Below are 22,382 nucleotides of genomic sequence, written 5' to 3' on the forward strand. Positions count from 1 at the left end.
TACAGTCTGGGCCCTAGATGTAGGTCTGTACAGATATGGAGGGGAACCTTTTCTAACGCTTTAAAATTATTAACTAGGTCATGTCCCTGGGATTTAGCTTTCATCCAATCAAGGGGGAATGTTCAGTGCTCACACTTGAGCTCCTTATGGTGTTGAATCCGAAAGATAAGTTGTTTGTTTTTACAGTTTTTTTCAAAATCTTCTTCTGTCTGGGATGGGGTCAGGTGACTAACAGGTGAAAATAGTATTTATTACCATGAAAATAGTATTTATTGCCTTCTGCCCAAGTAGGGTTTCATACATTTCCTGATTTTGAGCAGGCTTGCAGAGCAGGCTTCCTTGCAGGAGACATAACTAGGCTGCTTCACCCCCCTGCAGCCTTAAGTGTGAACTTACCATGGCGTCCTGCCAGCAAGGGTTGACGGGTGTTCCAATTCTGTCTTTCTTTTACTCATTCACTTAGTCATTACTGAGCGCCAGGGCTGCACTATGACTTTTATGGGGCCTAGGTGCTTTGCTTTCGTGGGCTCCTTTCTCCATACAAGCATACTTAAAATTGTATTTTTTATGACTGTGTTGTTATAAGGACGACTACAATCCAGATTGGGTTCATCATTATATAAAATTATTAGTACATTTTTCTTCTCATTTTAAATGAAATTCATATTAAAACATTTTCTTGGTTTCCAATCGTGGGCCCTCAACATGGCCTAATGGATAAGACGGCCCTGCTGAGCGCCCACACTAATCGAGGAGTTGCAGCCGTGAACAAAACACAGTGCTTGTCTTCATGAAGATTACGTTTTATTTCGTGAGAAGCAGACAATAAAAGAAGTACATTCAGCTTGCGAGTCAGTTATAAGCATTAAGGAGAAAAGGCATGTAAGAATAGGGAATCTGGCGGGGAGGGGGTAGCAAGTAGAATGGACAAGGAAGGCTTCCCTAGGAAAATTATTAAAGACCTGAGGACTGCCTGGAACAAACCAGAAGCGCGACTGAAGACCAGAAATCAGAGCCAAGAAAAAAAAACTCAACAACCCCTAAAAAGCGTCGCTCTCTAAGTTACGTATTCCGAAGACTTACAAGCAAGGCTGCAGAGGGTTATTGGAAACTAGAGCCTGTCGCTGCAACCTCCATTTTGCTTCCTGGCACCAGCTTGAAAGTGTCTATGCCCCGCTCCCATTCCTTTACCAAGCATCAGTCTAGGTGGCGATTTTCTTCACCTCTGAGTGAACAGCAGGTGAGCTCGGTGGCAGGGAAGAGGAAGAACTAGAGCTAGCCCAGGTGGGAGGAACTGGGGCGCCAACTGATGCCCTCATTCAATATGGCGGCGCAAGACTCGCACATGGTCGCGTCAGGCGGCACGCGTGCTTAGTCCGCATCTCCGGACGCGCGCTCGGGAGGCGGGTCTACAGAGGCGGGGGACGCGCGCTCTGCGGCTGGGCCTGAAGGCCTCCGCGCAGCCGCCGCCGCCGCCGCCGCCGCCGCCGCCGCCGCCGCCGCCGCCGCCGCCGCCACGGTCACCATTCCTTGATTGTGGAGAGGAAGATGGAGCCGGTCGCCGTCGCTACCGACAGCGGGGACCGGCCGGGGGCCCCGGCGGTTTCAGGCCTGTCGGCTTCGCAGCGTCGGGCCGAGCTGCGGCGGAGAAAGCTGCTCATGAATTCTGAACAGCGCATCAACCGGATCATGGGCTTTCACAGGCCCGGGACCAGCGCGGGTGAGAACCTCCGTTTCCCCAGTCTTCTGCCCATCCCTTTGAATGTTCGAGATCATTCTTGTTTCTCTCCTCCACCCCGCTGACCTTTTCGACCAAGTCCTACTCTCTGACCTCCCGTCCGGCCCCGCCCCTTTGGTGAGGCCTCAAGCTCTCATTTCTAAACCCCAGGACATATCTAGTCTCTCTCAGTTTCCTAAGGGGTTCGCCCTGAAATTTCCCCCATCTGCGCCACGTGCTGCGAAGCCTTTTCTCCTGAGACCGACTGCCGTGGTGCCTTCTGCCAAGTTAGCGTGAGATGGCCCCTCCCCGGCCTCTCTTTAAGAACGCACATTGTATCCGTAGACTGCTGTCTATTGTGTACCTCAGGAAGATTGCCTTCTTTTCTTTATGTTCCAAATGCTTTTCCTTCCATTGCCTTCCCTATCATCTATCTTCTTTTGCCTTTGCTATAACTCGGCCCACATGAGCTTGTCCGAACTGCCTCCCTAGTCCTTCCCACGTGAATCAGGGACTCTTCTGGTCGTATCCTAGTGTCTGTGTTTGGTACCCTCAACACTCTCTCATCTACAGGCCTTCTAAAACTGGTGGAAAAAATTGCAGCGCCCATTCTTTATAGACCCAACAAGTGGGACATACGCATCTGAGGTCTTCTCCGTTAGTGTGCTGAGATTGATGTGCGTCTAACCCTGAAGAGAGTTCCTCATTTCTCCCCCAATAACATGTACAATGAATTTCTTAAAACTTTTTCATGTCAGTATTATCAAACACTTAGTATGTGTTAAGTATGTGCCAAGTTTCTTTTGAGCATTGCCTTTAGTAATGATGGCTTTAAGTCACTGGTTGCAAGTTCCATGGATCTTTGTGATTTCTGTCTGTGGGACTTAAGATATATAGCTCTGAACTTTTAGACATTTCACAGGTTTGTGACTGAAAAATATCAAGAGAGGTAAGAGCACGGTTTCAAATTGTAGAACAGTCGACCTATTTTCCCCTTTGAGGGTTAATAGCAGGATATTTTTTCGTTCCTAAAACATTTATTTTCTTTCTCGAAGAACATTGTATATTTTTTCTTTTGCTTTGAAATTTTAATTTTATTTGGCATTAAAATTTTTTTCTTTGTTTTAAACCTAACAGCATCTAAAACTACTCAAGTGCCCGTCTATTGATGGCTCCTTGACTACTGTAGAAGGATTACATAAACAGTAGCTGTAAGATATGCCACACCCTATGCTTACAGGACTCTGGATTTAGACGTGTGATATTAAAATACAGATTTTTTTTAAAGCTTTAATAATTTTATATTTTTAACCAAATAAGCTAGAGCAGGCAATGCAGTCATACTTCTGAGATATATTATCCAAGAAAACTTGGTCTTTATAGCTTGGCTCCATCACTCACTCTCTTTCCCAATTTGTCCAATAGCCTTATCTTTTACCCTCAAAGTTTGGATTATATCCTCTGAAGGAATACTCTCTTTGATGTTTGAATGCGTAGAGAAAGGAACTACTTTGTTTTATGAAGAATCAGTATTAATTTAGATTCAAAGGTTGCCGAGTTCTAGCTGTACCGGCATATTTTAAAATAATAATTAGAAAGGTGTTTGCCAGTATGTAATACATAAGGTTTCTGAATTTCTTTTCTCAGAAGAAGAAAGCCAAACAAAATCAAAGCAGCAGGACAGTGATAAACTGAACTCCCTCACCATTCCTTCGGTTTCTAAGCGAGTAGTGCTGGGTGATTCGATCAGTGCAGGAGCAACTGACCAGCAGAGTGGTGTGCCAGAGGTAAAGGGGACTCAGCTGGGAGACAAATTGGACTCTTTCATTAAACCTTCTGAGTGCGGTAATGATATAAGCCTTGAGCTCCGGCAGCGGAACAGAGGGGACCTGACAGCAGATACTGCCCAGAGGGGTTCTCGCCATGGCCTAGAACAGTACCTCTCCAGATTTGAAGAAGCAATGAAGCTAAGGAAACAGCTGATTAGTGAGAAACCCAATCAAGAGGATGGAAATACAACAGAAGAATTTGACTCTTTTCGAATCTTTAGATTGGTGGGATGTGCTCTTCTTGCCTTTGGAGTCAGAGCTTTTGTTTGCAAATACTTGGTAAGAGACGTAGTGGAAAGTACACACTGGTTGTAGTAATGAGTACTTTCAATCCATAGGATTCATTGCCAATATTAACGTAATACTTACCGTATTCACATGGCTGTTTGAAGATGTGTTATAAACTGCTCTTCACCTTGGGTATAGAATGAGGTGTTCTGGTTAAACACAGAGCCTGATAATTGCTAAAATCTTTTTACATACTAAGTTCAGTTTTAAGTACTTTACCTATATTAATTTAACCTCATCCTTATGAACCAGGTATCATTTGAATTTGTGTTTTTTAGATGAGGGAATGACTCAGGTTAAATCATTTGTCCAGAGTCACACAGCTAAGTGACAGCTGAGATTAAACCCAAGCAGTTTCTTTCCAAAACCAAACGGTAAAGTACCTGCAGATACCATATATTAATTACTATTTTTCAAATAATTTGAAACATTAAAATGCAGTTCCTATGAACATGATGTAATTTTTCTGTGGTTCAGAAGGCATTCAACTTTTTACAATGTTAATACTGTCATAATAGCCAATGGCTGTTCAATGAACATTAGGATTTACTGGTCCTTTTGTTTTAGTATGTGGAGGAAAGAAGAAAAGCATAACTCATAGTTCAGTGTCTTGTTCTTTGAGGTATTTCCATTCAGTAGACATTTTAAGAATATGAACCGAGTCCTAGGTACATAAGTAAATTTTCCAGATAATTAAGGTTTATGTTATCAAGCAAAAAAGTTTAAAAAAATCTATTTTTATGCCAGTTTTTCCTTAAAGAGAATCTGTTTAACAGATTTGATTTTTTTCCCCCTGATGGTACATTGTCATCATAGCTTTTAGCATTTAGTGAGATGTATAGCTGCTACTTTTATCTAAAAGGCTTTGTACTTTCATGCTTTTAAAGTTACGTCCTGTTTTTGTGCCTTGTTTTGTGTGAAGTTTTTTGTCTTTTGGGTTAGTTTTTTTTTTACTGTCAGATTTTTCAACTATTTCTCACTGCTCTCACTATTCTTCCGTCTAGTAATGTTTGCTCCTTCACTCCCTTTGTAATATTTTAAGTTTAGAAATAAATTAAGTATTATTTTGATCCTTTTTTCTGTTTTATTGTGTGGGAAGTGAAATAACCAAGCCATTTTATTTATAATAAGAATAGCTCGTCATTTGAGGGCCAGAGATGAGTTAATTTCTTGCCCTAAAGTGTGAGGAGTATATAGCGTCTGTTATGAGTACTGAGCCTTTTAGGTGTGCTTTCAAATTGTCAGGTAATTACCTCTAAATGAGGGAGGTGTTACTGCATGATGTATCATACATTAATCACCTAGGGCACTTTAGGTTATTTAAAAGATAAGTTTTTAAGAAAGAAGACATTTTTGGGGACGTTAGAAGAATGTGACTTGAGAAACATTTTATGGTCAGATCAAATCCTTTTATTTTCTTCACCTTTTGCTGAAACAAAACTGCTTTAAGCCACTAAAATTGAATATTTTATTACAATTTTTTTGCTTGGAATTTTATAGCTGCTGTTAGTTTGATTTATTGTTATTTGAATGATTATGCTGGAAATGTGTAACTTTATCTTCTGTCTTCACAGTCCATATTTGCTCCATTTCTTACTTTACAACTTGCATACATGGGACTATACAAATATTTCCCCAAGGTAAATAAAACTTTTTTCTAAATTATGGTGATATATTTAATTGATTAATGACTAGATGATTTTAAGAACTTAAAAAAAATTATTTATATTTGTGGTCTGAATCAGTGCTAGTTAAAGTGTGATTGGCTCACCAGTGCCAGTCTTCATACTGTTTGTTTCTGTATGTAATGAGTTAAGTTCAGAAAGTAATTAGAGACTTTTATAGCAATTTGACATTGCCATAACATTTGAATATTTTTTATACATATGTATATATTTTAATATCATGGTTTTTTTTTTTTTTTTGACTTGGTCTAACTTTATTTAGTCTTTTTTTGTTTGTTTTTGGGGGAGATAATTAAGTTCATTTATATATGTGTGTGTGTGTGTGTATATATTTTTTTTTTAATGGAGATACTGAGGATTGAACCCAGGCCCTCATGCATGCTAAGCATACTCTTCACCACTGAGTTATACCCTCCACTCTTTATTTTAAAAGAATGTTGGTCCACTATGAATTGGGGGGAAGCTTTGTGAAAGAATTTGAATGGTACTTGTGTAAGAAAGTGTTAAATTTAATTATTTAGTAAATTTAGTAAAAGATTTTGTTTATAATGAGGGAAGTTAATTTAAAAATGTGTTTAGTCATCTTACTGTGCTCCTTACTAGATACTTAATGATAGTGTACTTTATCTTTAATGCCAAGGGCCTGATGTTTCCAAGAAATATATGGCCATACTTACAAAACAGAATCCTGGGGAGCATTAGTGTTTTCTTGGTCTGCTTGACTACAGTTGTATTGTACAATTTTATGGGTCTTGGCTTGGCTAGTATACAAGATACCTTACTTGTGTAACATTACTTAGTTGAGTTTTGTGTGAGATTGTTGCCAAAAAATGGCTACTTGGCTGTTTGCTTAGTTGTTTGTAATGCACTGATAGACCTTACCTGTGTGTTTAATGGATTTGAAACATTTTTGAGAGGTCAGATAAGTCCAGTACACAAAGTAAAGGAGTGAAGAAAGAAATGTAATTTCAATTTTTAATTAAAACATTTTTTATGATATAGATGTATATTTATTGATCCCTCCCAAAAATGTAATATTAATTAAAGCATTTGTTTAGAAATTTACAGTTGAAACATTGATTTTAGTTTTGCAATAGGAAAAGTTTGGAAACAACCTAAATGTCTACTAGTAAGTGTCTAGTAAAAAAAATTACAGCATGTCTAGTCAAAATGATGAAGCTCTCCATGAAATGATACTGGTAAGCTCACCAAGAAATACTAAGATAAAAATCAAAATACAGAATAGGATATATAGTATACTCCTTTTTTGTAAAAAGGAGGAAAATAATATGTATTTGATTTTGCTTACATATGTATAAAGCTCTGGAAGAATATTACATGAAATTATTAGCAGTGGTTATTTGTGACAGTGTGTGTATGGGTTACTAGGTAAATGGGGGAGAGAAAAGTAAGGGAGATTTGTGTATAATTTTCCTTTTACAAAACATTTTGTTTTAGCAAGTTTAAAACACAGAAAAGCTGAAAGCATTGTGCAGTGAACACCCTAGTACTTACCACCTAGATTCTGTAATTAACATTTTATTATATTTATCATGTATATGCCCAATTTTCTGTCCATTTTCAATGCATCTTTTTTCTTCACGCATTTCAAAGTATGTTGTAGATGAAGATACCAGTTTATTTTACCTCTCCACATTTCAGCTTGCATTATCAACTACAATTCAATGTTTATGATTCTACTTCATTTTTTGAGATAAAATTTTCATACAGTGAAATGCTTAAGTCTTCAGTATACCATTTAATGAGTTTAGACAACCTGTGAAAACCAGATCCTTTCAAGGTTTAGAACATTAACTGCCAGGAAGTTCCATCATGCCCTTTTCCAGGCAGCACCAGCCCCTACACCCTGAAGGATTTTGATTTTCTTTTCCCCAGCATAGATTGGTTTTGGTTGTTTTAGTACATATTATAAATGAAATTGTTCCTGTACTGACTTCTTTGTACAAGGCTTCTTTCATTCTGCATAGTATTTTTGAGATTCACCCATATTGTTGAATGTGTCAGTAGTTTATTCTGTCTCTTTCTGTCTCTCTCTCTCTTTTTTTGCTGAGTAATATTCCACTGGGTGAATATATCCATTTATTTATCTAATCTATTGATGGACACCTGGGTTGTTTCCAATTTTTGGCTAACATGACTAAAGCAGATAAAAACTTTCTTGTATGAGTTTTTTTGTGGACGTAGGCTTTTATTTCTTTCAGCTAACTATAGCTTTTTCTGTTAGAAATTTTTTTGGCCCATTTGATTGGATTTGGTGATACCAAATTAATAAATGAAAATTTAGCCTTGAATCTCTTAAGAAATGCAGCCCAAAATTATATTAGGAAATGTTTAGTGGTATCCTGTTGCATTTGTAATCAAGTGTGAATTCCTTTGGATGGCAATTAGGGCTCTACAGAATGTTCCTTTGATTCTGTTACAAATGACTCACTGTCCTCCAGTACACCTATCACTCTCCTGACTTTCGTTGTCATCAGACTTAACCTTTGAATAGATTTCTCCTCTCCCTTCTGCCCATCTAAATCTTGCTTACTGTTGAAAGCCTGTTTTTAATTCCATTTCCTCCTGAAATCCTTCCCTGTGCTTTATTTATTTACAAAATCCTGAAGTAATTTCCATTTCCTTTGAACCACTGTGGCACCTATTATCCATGTCATTTATTTAGCGGTTATTTATGTCCTGTTGAGTATTGCTTCTCCTGTTTTTGTCTGGTGCTGTGTATATATCTTAAATAATTATTTATGTCTTCCCTCTAAGATAAGATCTTTTAAAAAAACTTTTGATAGCAAGAATTGTGTCTTTTCCATTGCCTACCAGTTTTCTGCTTTACATATTACGTGCTCAGTGTTTGTTAATATATTATTGATTGATATTTTAAAACTTCATTAACAGTTTTGAAATCAGTTAGGCAAAAATAGTGGCAGCGATATTTTTATAGCATTTAAGTAGTCTTCCGAAAGCTGCAAGATTTATTTAAGTCTTTCTCTGTACAGGGTGAAAAGAAGATAAAGACAACAGTACTAACAGCTGCACTTCTGTTATCTGGAATTCCTGCTGAAGTGATAAATCGGTCAATGGATACATATAGCAAAATGGGCGAAGTTTTCACAGATCTCTGTGTCTACTTTTTCACTTTTATCTTTTGTCATGAACTGCTTGATTATTGGGGCTCTGAAGTACCATGAAGCCTGCAGAACTCACAAGGAGAAACTTACAAAAAAAATAATTTCTCTTCTATATTGCAGTGTCTCTAAAGGAGGCATATTGGTTTACACCTTCATGTAATTCTTTTACTTTTGGGGGTTGTAAAAGCACTTGATTAAGAATGGAATGGCAGGTTCCCTGATTTAAAAGGGTTGAGTTTGTATTAATACTGATGTGAAGAATAGAGTCCCAATGTCAGTAATTGATTTTTCTTGTTTAATTAGAGTTCCTAGTCTGCACCTTTCCCTAACTTCTCACATTTGTAATTCTTCTTTGGGGAGCTAACCTAGTGCTTTTGGGAGAACAGGTGAACATGGTCTCAGCCAGTCCCAAGGACTGCACTTGTATTTGTATTGTTTTGTCCTGAGAAGTGGAGCCATCTCAAAAATAAAATGAAAGAAACTGAATTGTCTAATGTTAAGTCTGCACATTTTAACTTACAAGGGCTGAATAAGGTAGACAATTTTATAATTTCTTGTTGAGCCAGTGTCTTAATTTTCACTCCAGCACAAATATTTAATGGAAGAAATGGTTAAGATTCGTACATATGAAATTAAAAGTTATTTTTGAAATCTTTATTTAATTTTAATTTATCAAAATTTTTATTACCAAACTCAGAATTGGCAATTTTTGCTTTTGAGTTTTTAGTTTTCAGAAGTATGTTTTTTAAGGAAACTACAATAGAATGATTAGATATAAAAATGGGATTTGAAGAATTGACTGCAGTATGCAACCTAATAGCATATATATGCTTTTAACTAACTTGGTAACACTGTAATATTTGAAAGGTTTTTCTTCTTACAAGAGTTATAAGTGTTATATCACTTGATATTACATTTCTTGACAGTTTTTTGTATAGTCTGATTAATCCTTGTGATATTAAAAACACACTTTTTTTTTTGTTACTCACAAAGTCTTTTTATTTTAAACCATCATAATGGAGAATATGTACAATTTAAGTCTATTCCTCTGACCTAGGGTAAATTACAAGCACACATTTTTCCTGATTTCATGGGAATCTAATAGAGGATTGGGAAGCATCCTGAATTTGTCACTCTCTTCCCCAGTCCCTGGGGAGATACCAGGGGTTTTCAATTGCACATTTACTTCTTTTGTTTCTTAAAAAAAAAAGTCCCATTTTGTCAGTTGGCACATGCAACGTTATAGTAAGTGTAGATCATCATCAAATCTATTTCAAAAAGAAGATATAAGACATCTGTCTATAGGTGCCACTTTTTCTCTTCAGCTGATTGGCATTTCCCTGAGTATTTGTTTAAGTCTGCTGAATAATATCAAATGGAAATGAAAATTTCTTAGTGTTTGGAATAATTTAAAAGGATATTTTACTTAGGAATTTCAGGGATGTTTATGAGTTAAAACTGGATTGACGAGGATGATTGCTGAGAGGTGAAATCTTCTCCCGTAGCTTTTTAATCTGATTAGTTGTATAAATGGACATGTGTGAATCACAGTTGGTACTAAAAACAGCAGGAGAGTTATGACGTACCAGAACTGGGTTAATTGTTGGAATCAAAATCTGCTTTGGAAGGCAGGACAGTTTGCTAAGTAAGTGATGTATTGGAGACATGGCGGACTGTAATTACTTCTTAAACCTCTGCTAACAGATAAAAGTAGCTTTTTCTAGGACATAGAAATGCTGTGAATTTACCATAAATATACTGTGGACATAAAAAACCAATCAGGATTGTTAGGTGAATATGTTCTCTTAAATGGGAGTTAGAAATGAAGTGTCTTGAAAAGAGCTCTGACCTGGGTATCACATGATTGAGTTCTGGTTCCAGCTTAGATTCCGAAAAAATTAATGATTTGCAATTAAACTTGTTTTCCAAGTCTCTGTGTTCCCACTTAAACTCAAGAAATTTGAGTATTCAAATTCTACCTATAACAATTTCTGTATGGCCTCATCCGATTCCTTAATTTCAAATACCATGTACAGACAGCTCCTGACGTAGGATAGTTTGACTTACAATTTTTCAACATTATGATGGTGCAAAAGTGATACACATTCATTAGAAACTACTTCAAATTTTGGATTTTTATCTTTTCCTGGCCTAATGATCTGCATTATGATACTCTCTGGTGACGCTGGGCAGTAGCAGAGAGCTGCAGCTCCTGGTCAGCCACTCCAGATGATAAATTTATAACCGTTCTGTACCTATCAACCATTCTGTTTTTTTTTTTTTTAAGGGGGGGAAGGTAATTAGGTTTGTTTATTTAATGGAGGTACTGGGGGTTGAACCCAGGACCTCATGCATGCTAAGCATGCACTCCCCCACTGAGCTATACCCTCCTCTGCAACCAGCCTGTTTTTCACTTTCAGTACAGTAGTCAATAAATTACATGAGATATTCAACACTTTATTATAAAATAGGCTTTATGTTAGGTGATTTTGCCCAACTGTGGGCTAATGTTTTAGTATTGAATGCTTTTAAGGTAGGCTTGGCTAGGCTATGGTGTTTGGTAGGTTAGGTATATTAAATACATTTTCCACTTAGGGTATTTTAAACTTACAATGGGTTTATCAGGGTGTAACCTCATTAAGTCGAGGAAGATCTGTATTATTACACATTCTGTAAAATGCTGATGACCCTTGTCTCTCCAACTTCTATTTCTCCCTTGAACTCCAGACTCTTAATGTTCTCTCACACAGCCATAATCTCCTGGATACCTCACGTGCGGAAACACTTATCTCCTTCCCCAAGCAAATTGCTGCGCACATGCCTTCTTCATCTCCACAAATTCACCGCAGTCTGCAGTAGCTCTGTTCAAAACCTGAGAGTCATCTTTATTCCTTTCTTACTCTTGCAGTTCACATCCACTTTGTCAATCAGTGTTTGGAGAGCAGCCTGTGGAATATACCTAGATTCTGATCAGTACTGTTTCCACTGTTTAAATCACTAGTGGTTTCCTATTTCCTTTAAAATGAAACCCACGCTCCTTCCCTTCAGTCCACATACAAGCTGTTACAGTGGCTCTGATACCCGACCCTCCTTGATGTGCATTGTTACATCGGCCCAGGTCTTCCTTACCCCTGGTATGAACTGCACAGGTGGGCAGTAAATCACAGAGGAAGAGCAGAAGCCCGTCTTGGAGTCTTCACTTGTTGGTTTTACTTTTTCTTTTCTTTCTGTATTTTTTTATTCAAATTTATTGAGGTAAGTAAGATTTACATACAATATGACACACCAGTTGAGAGTGTACGGTCAAGTGAATTTTGACAAATGATTATACATCCATGCAAAGGCCGCCACAATTAAGGTTTAGAACTCTATTATCCTTAGGTGTAAGAGGCTTGTAAAATAAATGAGAGCCTCTCTCCCTTCACAGTTTTCTGCTATAACAACTGAACATTTTTGGCCCATGTTCCACTAGGCAAGTTTTTCTCAGTTTTGACTGGACTGGACTGCAGAATAACCAAGGAAGCTTGAAAATTCCCAATGCACAGGAAACACTTCACACCTATCAAATCAAAATATCAGAATGAAACACGCATCCGTATACATTTTTTAAGCTCCCAAGCGCAGGCAATGTTGAGAACCATTGTAATTTTGTAAATGTAATTTGAGCTCTTCATCCTCTTCACCAGGTGAACACTTACCCAGTCTTCAAATCTCACCTAAAAGGTCACTTCCTCAGGGAACTCTTTCTGAACTCCTCTCCTATCGTGGAATCTCCTTCCTGTTTTATTACATTTACCCGTGTTTTTGTTAATGCCTATATCCATCATTAGATTGTAAGGTCCCCGGGATCTAGCACATGCCTGACACGTAATAATATATATAAATGAATGAATGTATAAATGAATAAGAATGAATGGAGATGTTTGTAGCATCACTTAGGGCACGTTAAGGCAGACGTCAGCACACGTCCTCGGACAGCTTGATGAGGCACTTGGCGCTTCTCTGGCCCTGCAGGAAAGACCCTCTCAGGGCCAGCAAGGCAGAAGCACCGCCCTCTACCGGAAGAACGAGCTGGCGCTTCCGCGGCTGTGCAGGGAAAACCCGGCCGATGCCGCATCTTTCGGCGCGGCCGGCGTTGTGCGGCCTCCAGTCGATAGAAGGCGCTGTGGATCGACAGCAGCTTCCGGCCCGCTTTTTCCTTCCTCTTGTCGCTGGCGCCAGCACGTCCTGTTTTCGTTGGCCGCGCTCTGATGGCCGCTGCTACTGTGGCTGTTGCCGCTTCTTAGTGCTGCTACTCGCCCGGAGATCCGAGAGCAGCGTTGTCTCATAACTTTCTCAGGTTCTCCTGCGCGTAGTGCCGAAGGGCACAGCTTTCCCGCGGCCGGCGGCATGGGCCGGGAGTCACGGTGAGGAGGCGCGCCGGGCGGGGGAGCGGGCGAGCGGCTTTCTTGGAGTGGGGGAAGAGGCGGGAGTTGAGGTGGCTGTGGGGCCCGGCGCGGCCCCACGTGCGGCCAGCGCTGCCTGCGGCCGCTGGAGGGGATGGGGGACCTCCGCTGAGTGAGTGGCTGTTCTTGGGTCGGCGGCGGGCACAGGGTTCCCCTGCACTGGTATCGGCCTGTTTTGAGCCCAGGACGTCCTCCGAGACGTCAACCATATCCCTCCATTTCCACGGAGCTTACCATGATCGTCTCAGCCGGTAGTGATACCAGTTGAATTTCTAACCTCTTCACATTTGCAGCATTTCTTTGGCTACTTTTGTCCTTGTGTGTTATTTTCTTAAGTCACTGAAAGGGTGTAGACATTTTTGCATCACCTACAACACTCTTCATGACTAGGCTTTTACTGAGACACAATAAATACTTGTTACATGGATATTTATTTCGCAAATAGATCTCGGGTTTCTTTATTGTGTGCTTTTTATCCTTTTTAAACTGTTGACTCTAAGAATCTTATTAGCACAATGATCTCTCTTCAGAACTTTAGATTGTTGCCTGGTTTGGGATCTTGAGATTTTTATCTGAAAGGTGAGTATTTGCTTAATATTTAGCAGTGACTGAAAGATCATTTATATCTAGGATATAAATAATTAATAAAGTAATAGTAATTTATGGAGGTATAATTAACTTTCAAGGAAATGGACAAAGCTTAAGGGTAGAGCTTGTTGGAATTTAGCAAGTACATAAAGACTGTTTCCATAACGACAGAAAATTCCTGTGAAGATCTTTTAAATCTCTGTGAAATCCTTGCTGTTCATCTGGCCACCCAGACCAGAAACCTGAATGTGATGTTTATTTGACTTTTTCCTTTCTCTTTGCCTGCATCCAGTTTGATTCTCTGCCCTGTTGCCAATTCTGCTTTCCCTGACTTAATTCAGGCCATAATCATGTATTGCTCAGACTGCTATACATGCCTCAAAGTGATTATCTTCCACTGATCTTGTCTCCCAGTTGATTTCACAGTGCCTTCAGAGTGCCCTTCTGAAATAAACATAAGATTATCTCACTCCCTTGCTTTCATGTCTACTGGTTCTTACTGATCCAAGACAAAGTGAAACTAGCACAGCCTTCAAGGCCCTTCTCAAATAAGTTGCTTCCATCCCTTCAGCCTTCTCCCCCACCTCTCTGCCTTGCATGGCCTGTGCACTAAGTTTGTTTAGGGGCTAGTGAGAAGCTCAGAGATAGGAAGGAGCAGGGTCTTAGAGAAATAAGTAAAGAGCCTAGTTTGCCTCTGTATGTCGATTTCATGAAGGGCTGAAGAGAAGTAGTAGGAGGTAGGTTCTGAAAGGGACTTAGGCCCAGAATGTGGCTGGACTGTAGATTTAGTTTAGAAGATAAGAATTTATTTGGGAGCTTTTGAACATTTTGAGTAAGGAGTGTGTGTGTGCGCGTATGTGTGTGTGTGTGTGTGTATGTATGTATGTATATAGTAGGAACAGAATACTGCTTTATTAAGGCTACCCTAGCAGCAGTGTGTAAAACAGATTTAAGGGAAAAAGGAATACAAGTAGGAAAACCAGGGATCTTCTAAGATGGCCTAAGAAGGTGTGTCTGATACTGGATAGTGACAGTGGAAATTCTTGAGGAGGTGATAAAATGTGAAAGGAATTACAGAGGTAAAATTGGTGATAGTTGATGTTTTATTGGTTGTGTAGAATGAGAAACAAAAAAATATTGAAGACCACTGATGGTTTGAGCCTACTAAGTGGAAGTTGGGATGAATGATTTGGGGATGGAAAGATAACAATTTGGGTTTCTACTTACTGAACTTCAGATGTTTGGGGTATAATCAGGTGCACTCATTACCTATTGATCTGATATTAACCAGCTTACGTACACTGATAATCCCATTTATATTTCTTCATGAACTCAGAGTCATATTTCAACTGCCTACTCTACATCTCTACTTGGATACCAATATCCTGATTTCCACCTTCCTCTCAAATCTGCCTCAGTCTTCCTATCTTAGTAAATGGCAGCTTCATCTTTCTATTCAGTCCTATCACGAATCTTGAAGGCACCAATGACTTTTCCCTTGTCACACGTGATTTTTAACGTCATTAAAACCAATCATTGCTAGCTTCAAAATATCCAAATTTTGACCCTTCTCAACAACTGTACGACATTCTGATCCAAGTCACACCACTTACTTGGATGATTGCTTTAGCATTCTAATCTATTTTCCCTGCTTCTGTCCTTGCCTTTCTTTGGTTTGCTCTCCCCTCAGCGACTAGGGTAATACATTAAAAACATTAGTGATGTTATCTTACTCCTCTTCTTAAAATCTTCCAGTAGCTTCTCATCTTACTCAGCGTACAAGAGAAAGTCCTTTTAATGGACTGTAAGGCTCTCCACGTTTGGCTACCATGCTATATCTCTGACCTCGTCTCTTGGCACTTTCTCTCATTCAGTGCTAGCCACATCTGTTTTTTTGCTGTTCCTTGAACACACCATTCAAGGTTCCTCTTCAGGGTCTTTGCACTTGCTATGCCTGGAAAGTTTCTCCCTGGTATATCTGCATGGTTCCTTCCTTTACTTCCTTCCAGCCTCTGAAATGTCACTTTATTAATGAGACCTTCCTTAATCACCTGATATAAAAGAACAAACCTCCCACTTCCCATTCTCTTTCCTTTACTCTCATCTGTTTTTCTCCATAGCACCAAATGCCATGTTGCATACTTATTTCTTTACTTGTCTGTTGTCTGTTCCTTTACCAGATTGGAAGCTGCTTGGGGCCCAAAAGCAGGAGCTTGGTTTGTTTTGTTTATTTTTATTCCTTCTCTTTTAAAACAGTTTTTCCTGTTTACATGTGCTATAGCAGAGGGGCTTATTTTTCCCCCCAATTTTAGAAAAGTTTATGTATAAGAAGTTCTTTTAGTGTTTAATTTGCTGAGATTTGGGGGAGAAATGTGATAAAATAAATAAAAATGTAATGGAGGCTAACTGTGTTTGCTAAGCTAAATCTTAAATTTGTTAATATTCTAGCCACTATCGGAAGCGATCAGCATCACGGGGACGCTCTGGAAGTCGATCTAGAAGTCGCTCACCCTCAGACAAAAGAAGTAAACGTGGAGATGACAGACGATCTAGAAGCAGAGATAGAGATAGAAGGAGAGAGAGGTCTCGTAGCAGGGATAAAAGAAGATCTCGATCAAGAGACAGGAAGCGTCTGAGGTAAGACATTACTTTTGAAAGACTCATGATAAATTGGGCCTTTTCAGCTACATCTGTCTTCTTCAAAAATTTTGGATTAGAATTTAGTGGCCCCTTTGCAGGCCCTGTACTTAAACTCCAGCTTGTTTGATTAGGTACAGAAGTGATTTCCCTAGCACAGACTCTCAAACACTATTTTAAGTTTAGAAACTTTAGGTGATATTTCCTGTAATTCAAAGAGAACTCTTAAAGCCCCCGAGAGAGGTTAAAAAAAGAAGTAAAAGCTAAGGTTATATGCCATCAGGGGTGTTCTATACTAATCTTGTCCCAAGAGAGCTGACCACTCTGTTTAAAGAACCACTAAAGCTGACAAAAGGAAATGCCGTAGAGCCATCTCCAGACCCTGCTTGCTGCTTGAAACTGTTTTAAAGAACTGTTTTAGTAAACCAAAGAACTCCTTAATTTTTATTTTATTTTTACGTGATTAAATATTTCTTGGCACCGCTCAAGCAGCCATGACCTTTCTGGAGGTCAAAAACAGTCTAAATGAAAATCATCTCCCCCATACCAAAAAGAAATTCTTTTCCAGTACAGTTTCTCATTAAAATAGGAAAGAAGGTTGTAGAGGTGCTATGAACTGATACAAAAGGAACTTTGACTTTATCTTTTTCAAGCATTGGAAGGAGAGGTTGCAGAAGTGTTAACCTGGTACTCGAAGAAAATATTCCCTCCAAGACAGTGTGAATAGTGCTGACCTACTCAATTTCATGTTATTTAGTCCCAGGAACAATTTCATACAGTTCAGTCAAGTACTTGTTAAGTGAAATTGGTCATTTAAGATTCGGTCTTTGACTTTTTGGTGTGAAAGTAGAATCACAAGGTTTTAGAGCAAGAAGGATTTTGAGATTATATAGTCAAGTCTCTATATTTTATAGATGAGGAAACTGAGACCCAGAGAGTTATTCTGCTCTGTGTATGTCACTAGTTAGTAGCAGCACTAGGGTAGAAATTCTTGTCTCCTAATTTTCACATCTGGGATCTTTCCACAACTCCATTCTGCCCATCCTTATACTTAGGTTTAGGCTATCGTTGAAATTTAGGTTTCCTTCTCTATGTCATAGATTTCAAATAGCTACTATTATGTATTTCCTGGGTTTTTTTTTTTCAAAAAATATTTTGAAATTAGTATCCTTAATGTTTTCCACTGACCACTTGTAAGAATTGGCTTTACTTGTTCCTCATTTACTTGATTTGGTAGTTAATTGTAATTGGCTTTAATAATGATGATAATTCAGAAGATTCTTTCATCAGGAGGCAGAACCATGATCTGAAATAGACCTTTTTGTAAATGAAAAGTGTCCCCCTTTCAGGCGTTCCAGAAGTAGAGAGAGAGACCGAAGTCGAGAGCGAAGAAGATCTCGAAGTCGAGACAGGAGACGTTCCAGGAGTAGAAGCCGGGGCCGGAGATCCCGATCCTCCAGTCCTGGCAATAAAAGCAAGAAAGCTGAGAATAGGTAATGTTTTCATTAGCTGTGTCTGTCATGCAGGTTGGGAACAGAGTCTCTTCCCTATGCTGCCTTTTTTTTTATAAATAATTACTGAATTTGGCTCCTACCATGAGGCACATTTGTTGGATGAATTTTATTTTAGTAGATTATAAAGCTTATAATGCATTTGGAAAATATTAGATTCTGTTAGTTTTAATATGTATAATGCATTGTTCTTTTACTTAATACTTGCTGTTAATGGTCAGACATACATTTTATAAACATCTTTGAGGAGCTATGTTTTTTCCTTTAAAATTATTTTCCTCTTATTTCTGATGTTGATTGACAAATAACTTTTTAGTTCATGGTATGCATTGTTGAATTGCTATTCATGATGGGTGGACTTTCTGCTTGTGTAAGTTAAATGTACATGTTTCCCTAAGACACCAGTCTTAGGGAATACCATTCCATTTTGAGATTTTAGTTTTGTCTACTAGACATAATATGTGTATTCTTTATATTTTTCTTGAAATGGTATGTTCTTTGCTTATTATTGTTTCTAAAGTGGTGTCTTGGGAAAGTTGATACATGGACTTGTATCTGTTTTCTATGTTTTGTTCATATTAATTATAAATATTTTTCCAATGTCATTTAACTTTATAAATTTTACCACAGTCAGTGTAATAATATCCATTTGGATTATTTTAAATTAAAAATAAAATATAAATTCAGAAAATGAGTGAAATATAAACATGCAGTTTGGGTAAATAATTATAAAGTAAGAGCCATGTAACCACAGCAGGGTCAAGAAATAAAACATTGTACTATGGGAAGCCCTCCATGTCCCTTCTCCAACCCAGCTCTCTACTTCCATATGTAAAACCGCTCCTGACTTCTGTGCTAGTGATTTCTTTTTATTTCTTTATAGTTTTACCACCTTCATTTATATCTGAAAAAAGAAGTTTAGATTTATATGTTGTTAAACTTTACATGAATGAGTCATGTATTTTGTCTGTTTGCTCAACATTAAGACTAATCTGTATTGCTTACAGCAGTAGTTCATTTTCATTGCTGAATACTATTGCTGTTTATTTATCCATTCTACTGAGATAGATGTTTGGGTTGTTTTAACTATGGGATATTATGGATATTTTTGTATATATACCTTACATGCATGTGTATGAGTTTCCCTTGGGTGTTTATCTAGGAGTGAAGTTACCTGGTCATAAAGTAAACAGAGCTTCATTTTTACTAGGTAATCCCAAATGCTTTCCGAGGAGTATGCACTAATTACCCTTCCACCAGGAGTATATGAAAATTGTCTTGCTCCATACCCTTGCCAATATTTGGTATTGTCCGTTCTTTTAATTTTTATCTTTTTGGTAGACATGTAATGTCAATATCATTGTGGTTGTAATTTGCATTTCCCTAATTACTAATGAAGTTGAATACCTTTTCATATGTTTATTGGTCATTTGGATTTCCTCTTTTCTGAAGTACATTTTTTTTTGCTCATTCTTCCCTTGGGTTGTTTCTCTCTTTAAAAATTGATTTATAGGAGGTTTTTGTTTTTATTTATTTATTTTTTGTGGTGGGGGAAATGATTAGATTTATTTATTTATTTTCTGAGGAGGTACTGGGGATTGAACCCAGGACCTTGTGCATGCTAAGCATGTGCTTTACCACTTGAGCTATATTATCCCCCAGTTTTTGTTTTTAAATATTCTGAGTTGTTTTTTGTCAGTTATATGAGTGGCAAATATATTACTCTGTAGCCTGTCATTTTACTCTGTAATGATACTTTTGATGAACAAAGACTTAGGAAAGAAGAAACATTCATAAAGTGAAGAAAATAAAGTGAATTGAGGAAAACATTGAAACTTGACAAGGGCAATGTGAGAAAAAAATTATGGGCTATATGCAGTCTAAATATAAAAGATTAGTGTATTGCTTTTAACAGTATATTAAAAAAATACAGTGATAAACTAGTTGGATTTATTCCAGGAATGAAGATTGGTTTAACACTAGAATATCAATCAGTGTAATACTCTATATTAATAAGATTCAAAAAGTCATAGTTATCTAAGCAGATTGAAGAAAAGCATTTTCAGGGGAGGGTATAGTTCGGTGGTAGAGTATGTGCTTAGCATGCACAAGGTCCTAGGATCAATCCTCAGTAACCCCATTATAAATAAATAAATAAACCTAATTACCTCCAGCCCAAAAAGACAAAAAAAATTCTAAAAAGGAAAGCATTTTATCTTCAATGTACATTCATGTTGAAAGTTCTTAGCAAACATGAGAAAAGTATTTGACAAACTGATTATAAAAATACAAATGAAAAGGGCATAAGCACTTTTGAGGAACAAGGTATGAGGGCTTGCTTTGTCAGGTATCAAGAATGATCATAAAGTTATAGAAATTAAGATAGTGTGGGGGTTTTTTCCTTTTTTTTTATACAGACAAATAGGTCAGGAGAACCATATAAAGACCTCACAAACAGATCATTTGTTAAGTGACAGTGATGACATTGTAATCAGTGGGGAAAAGTTTTTTTCAATAAACGGTGGTAGAGTTACTTGCTATCCTATAATGAAATAGGGTGACCTATGTTGTTCTGTGCATAAAAAGCATTTCCAAACAGATTAAAGACCAAATTAGATAGCAAAGCTATAAGTTTTTCAGAAGTTTTTACTAGAGAGTAACTTTTTTATTTTATTTTTTTGTGGGGGCGGGGAGGAGGTAATTAGGTTTATTAATTTTTTAGAGGCAGTACTGGGGATTGAACCCAGGACCTTGTGCATGCTATGCATGTGCTCTATCACTTGAGCTACACCCACCTCCCTCCCTGAGAATATCTTCTTTACCTTTGAGTCACTTCATCAGATCTGAAAGGATTTCTAAGATGCTTTAAAAAGCACCAGTCATAAAGGGAACAAAAAGATCAATTAATTAGATTACATTAAAACTAAGGAATTTTACTCATTTATGCCGTTAATATGGTCAAAATGCTAGCCTCTTGGAATTTTATATATTGCTGTATATATAAATTATCTTGTAGACTATTGATATCTTGTCTCCATTTGTTAAATTTTACCTTTCTAACTTAAATTTTGTCATTATTTTTATATAATATGTCCAGCTTTCCTTTGGTTAAATTCCGGATGTTTAATAATATGTGCAGTTAGTGTTGTGGGATTAATTCTCCATTGAATTTCCAAGGTTTTTATTAATGGAATATAAGAATTCACTTGACTCTTGGAAGTTTTTTTCTTACCTAAAAAGTAAAATACAAGTGTATAAAAGTATTTTAAAATTAATGTTCCCAGAAACAAGTAGATGATATTTCTCTCTTTCTCTTTTTTGCTAGGTCTAGGTCTAAAGAGAAAACAGAGAGTGGGGAGAGTTCTAAAGAGAAGAAAAAAGACAAAGATGACAAGGAGGATGAAAAAGAAAAGGATGCTGGTGTATGTTTACTAACAAATAATCATATAATGTCAAATTTGTTTAAGTGACAAATTCTTACTAATTTTTTTAATGCTGTATGTCTTATTTTTAAGGAAATAACAAATATGTAAAATAAATAGATAAGATAATATTTATCCCCCTGAGAAAATTTTTCTGAAAAAAATTGCATATTTATACACTTTATGTTTTTTATGTACAAAATATGCACTATTCTGTACCTTTTTGCCATTTTTGTTATGAAGTATTTTATGAATGTATAAGGTCTTAAGAATAATAAACAGCAGTATACCAACCATCCAACTTTAGGAATAGAATACCTTTCTACTTTCATTCTTTAGCTGCATAAATAGGTAGAGCTTATTGTTTTGAATGCCTGCGTAGTGTTTCGTTGAAAAAGGGTAGATACATATTTAGGTTATTCCTGGTCTGCAGTTATAAACAGTGGTGCATGTGTTTTGGTGAATATAGGTTAGGGTAAATTGGTATCAGGAAAATAAATGGCTTTGTCAAAGGGTATACAGCCTTCCTTCAGTACCTGAGGGTGACTGGTTATTGGACCCCCACAGATACCAGAATCTTCAAGTCTCATTTAAAATGGCGTAGTATTTGCATATAATTTAGGCACATCCTCCCGGTATACTTTGTCATCTCTAGATTACTTATGATCTCTACTATGATATAAGCACTATGTAAATAGTTGTAAATACAATGTAAATGCTATTTGAGCAGTTGCTGGCATGGGGCAAATTCAAGTTTTGATTTTTGGAACTCTGGAATTTTTTTTTCTGAAAAAAATTTGAGTTTGTTGAGTTCTGAGGTTGTGGACTCACTGACACAGAGGGCTGTCTGTATACATTTAACATTTTGATAAGTAGTATCAACTTGACTTCCAAAAAAGTTGTATGAATTTTCACTTTAGATTTTAGACATATGAAAATGTCTGTTACCTCACATTCTTGCCAACATGGGTATTTCAAATTTTAATTTTCACCAGTATAACAGGAAGAAGTTTCTTATTTTGAGTTGCATGTCTTTAAATATGAGTAAATATTTTTAAATGTTATGAACATAATATAAACTAGTAAATAAGGTATTTTAATTTATATACTATTT

The 22,382-nt window shown here is 37.4% G+C and overlaps 2 protein-coding genes across 3 annotated transcripts in view; both read left to right on the forward strand.

Moving 5' to 3' along the window:
• The first annotated feature begins 1,336 nt into the window (after positions 1 to 1,336).
• CAMLG (calcium modulating ligand) lies at positions 1,337 to 9,151 on the forward strand. Its single transcript, XM_010971791.3, has 4 exons — positions 1,337 to 1,720; positions 3,365 to 3,825; positions 5,409 to 5,474; positions 8,534 to 9,151. The coding sequence occupies exons 1-4, from the start codon at positions 1,549 to 1,551 to the stop codon at positions 8,723 to 8,725; spliced, it is 891 nt and encodes a 296-aa protein (XP_010970093.3). The 5' UTR covers positions 1,337 to 1,548; the 3' UTR covers positions 8,726 to 9,151.
• A 3,731-nt stretch (positions 9,152 to 12,882) lies between these two features.
• DDX46 (DEAD-box helicase 46) overlaps positions 12,883 to 22,382 on the forward strand; it is a 55,989-nt gene continuing 46,489 nt past the window's right edge. Inside the window, exons 1-4 of one of the 2 annotated variants that reach the window (XM_010971635.3) lie at positions 12,883 to 13,071; positions 16,147 to 16,335; positions 17,685 to 17,828; positions 21,172 to 21,268. In XM_010971635.3, the coding sequence (XP_010969937.1) occupies positions 13,055 to 13,071; positions 16,147 to 16,335; positions 17,685 to 17,828; positions 21,172 to 21,268 (447 nt within the window). In that variant the 5' untranslated portion in view covers positions 12,883 to 13,054. The remainder of the gene's footprint in view (positions 13,072 to 16,146; positions 16,336 to 17,684; positions 17,829 to 21,171; positions 21,269 to 22,382) is intronic. The other variant, XM_010971634.3, reaches the window with a different exon arrangement.

This window comes from Camelus bactrianus, chromosome 3 (genome assembly GCF_048773025.1).
Source record: "Camelus bactrianus isolate YW-2024 breed Bactrian camel chromosome 3, ASM4877302v1, whole genome shotgun sequence".
In the NCBI taxonomy this organism is placed as follows: Eukaryota; Metazoa; Chordata; class Mammalia; order Artiodactyla; family Camelidae; genus Camelus; species Camelus bactrianus.

What these genes read in the sequence shown, in the direction of transcription:
- CAMLG (XM_010971791.3), top strand. Translation starts at nt 1,549, where the DNA reads ATGGAGCCGGTCGCCGTCGCTACCGACAGCGGGGACCGGCCGGGGGCC. An exon ending in CAGGCCCGGGACCAGCGCGG is followed by an intron (nt 1,721 to 3,364) that starts GTGAGAACCTCC and finishes TTCTTTTCTCAG; the next exon opens with AAGAAGAAAGCCAAACAAAA. An exon ending in CTTTTGTTTGCAAATACTTG is followed by an intron (nt 3,826 to 5,408) that starts GTAAGAGACGTA and finishes CTGTCTTCACAG; the next exon opens with TCCATATTTGCTCCATTTCT.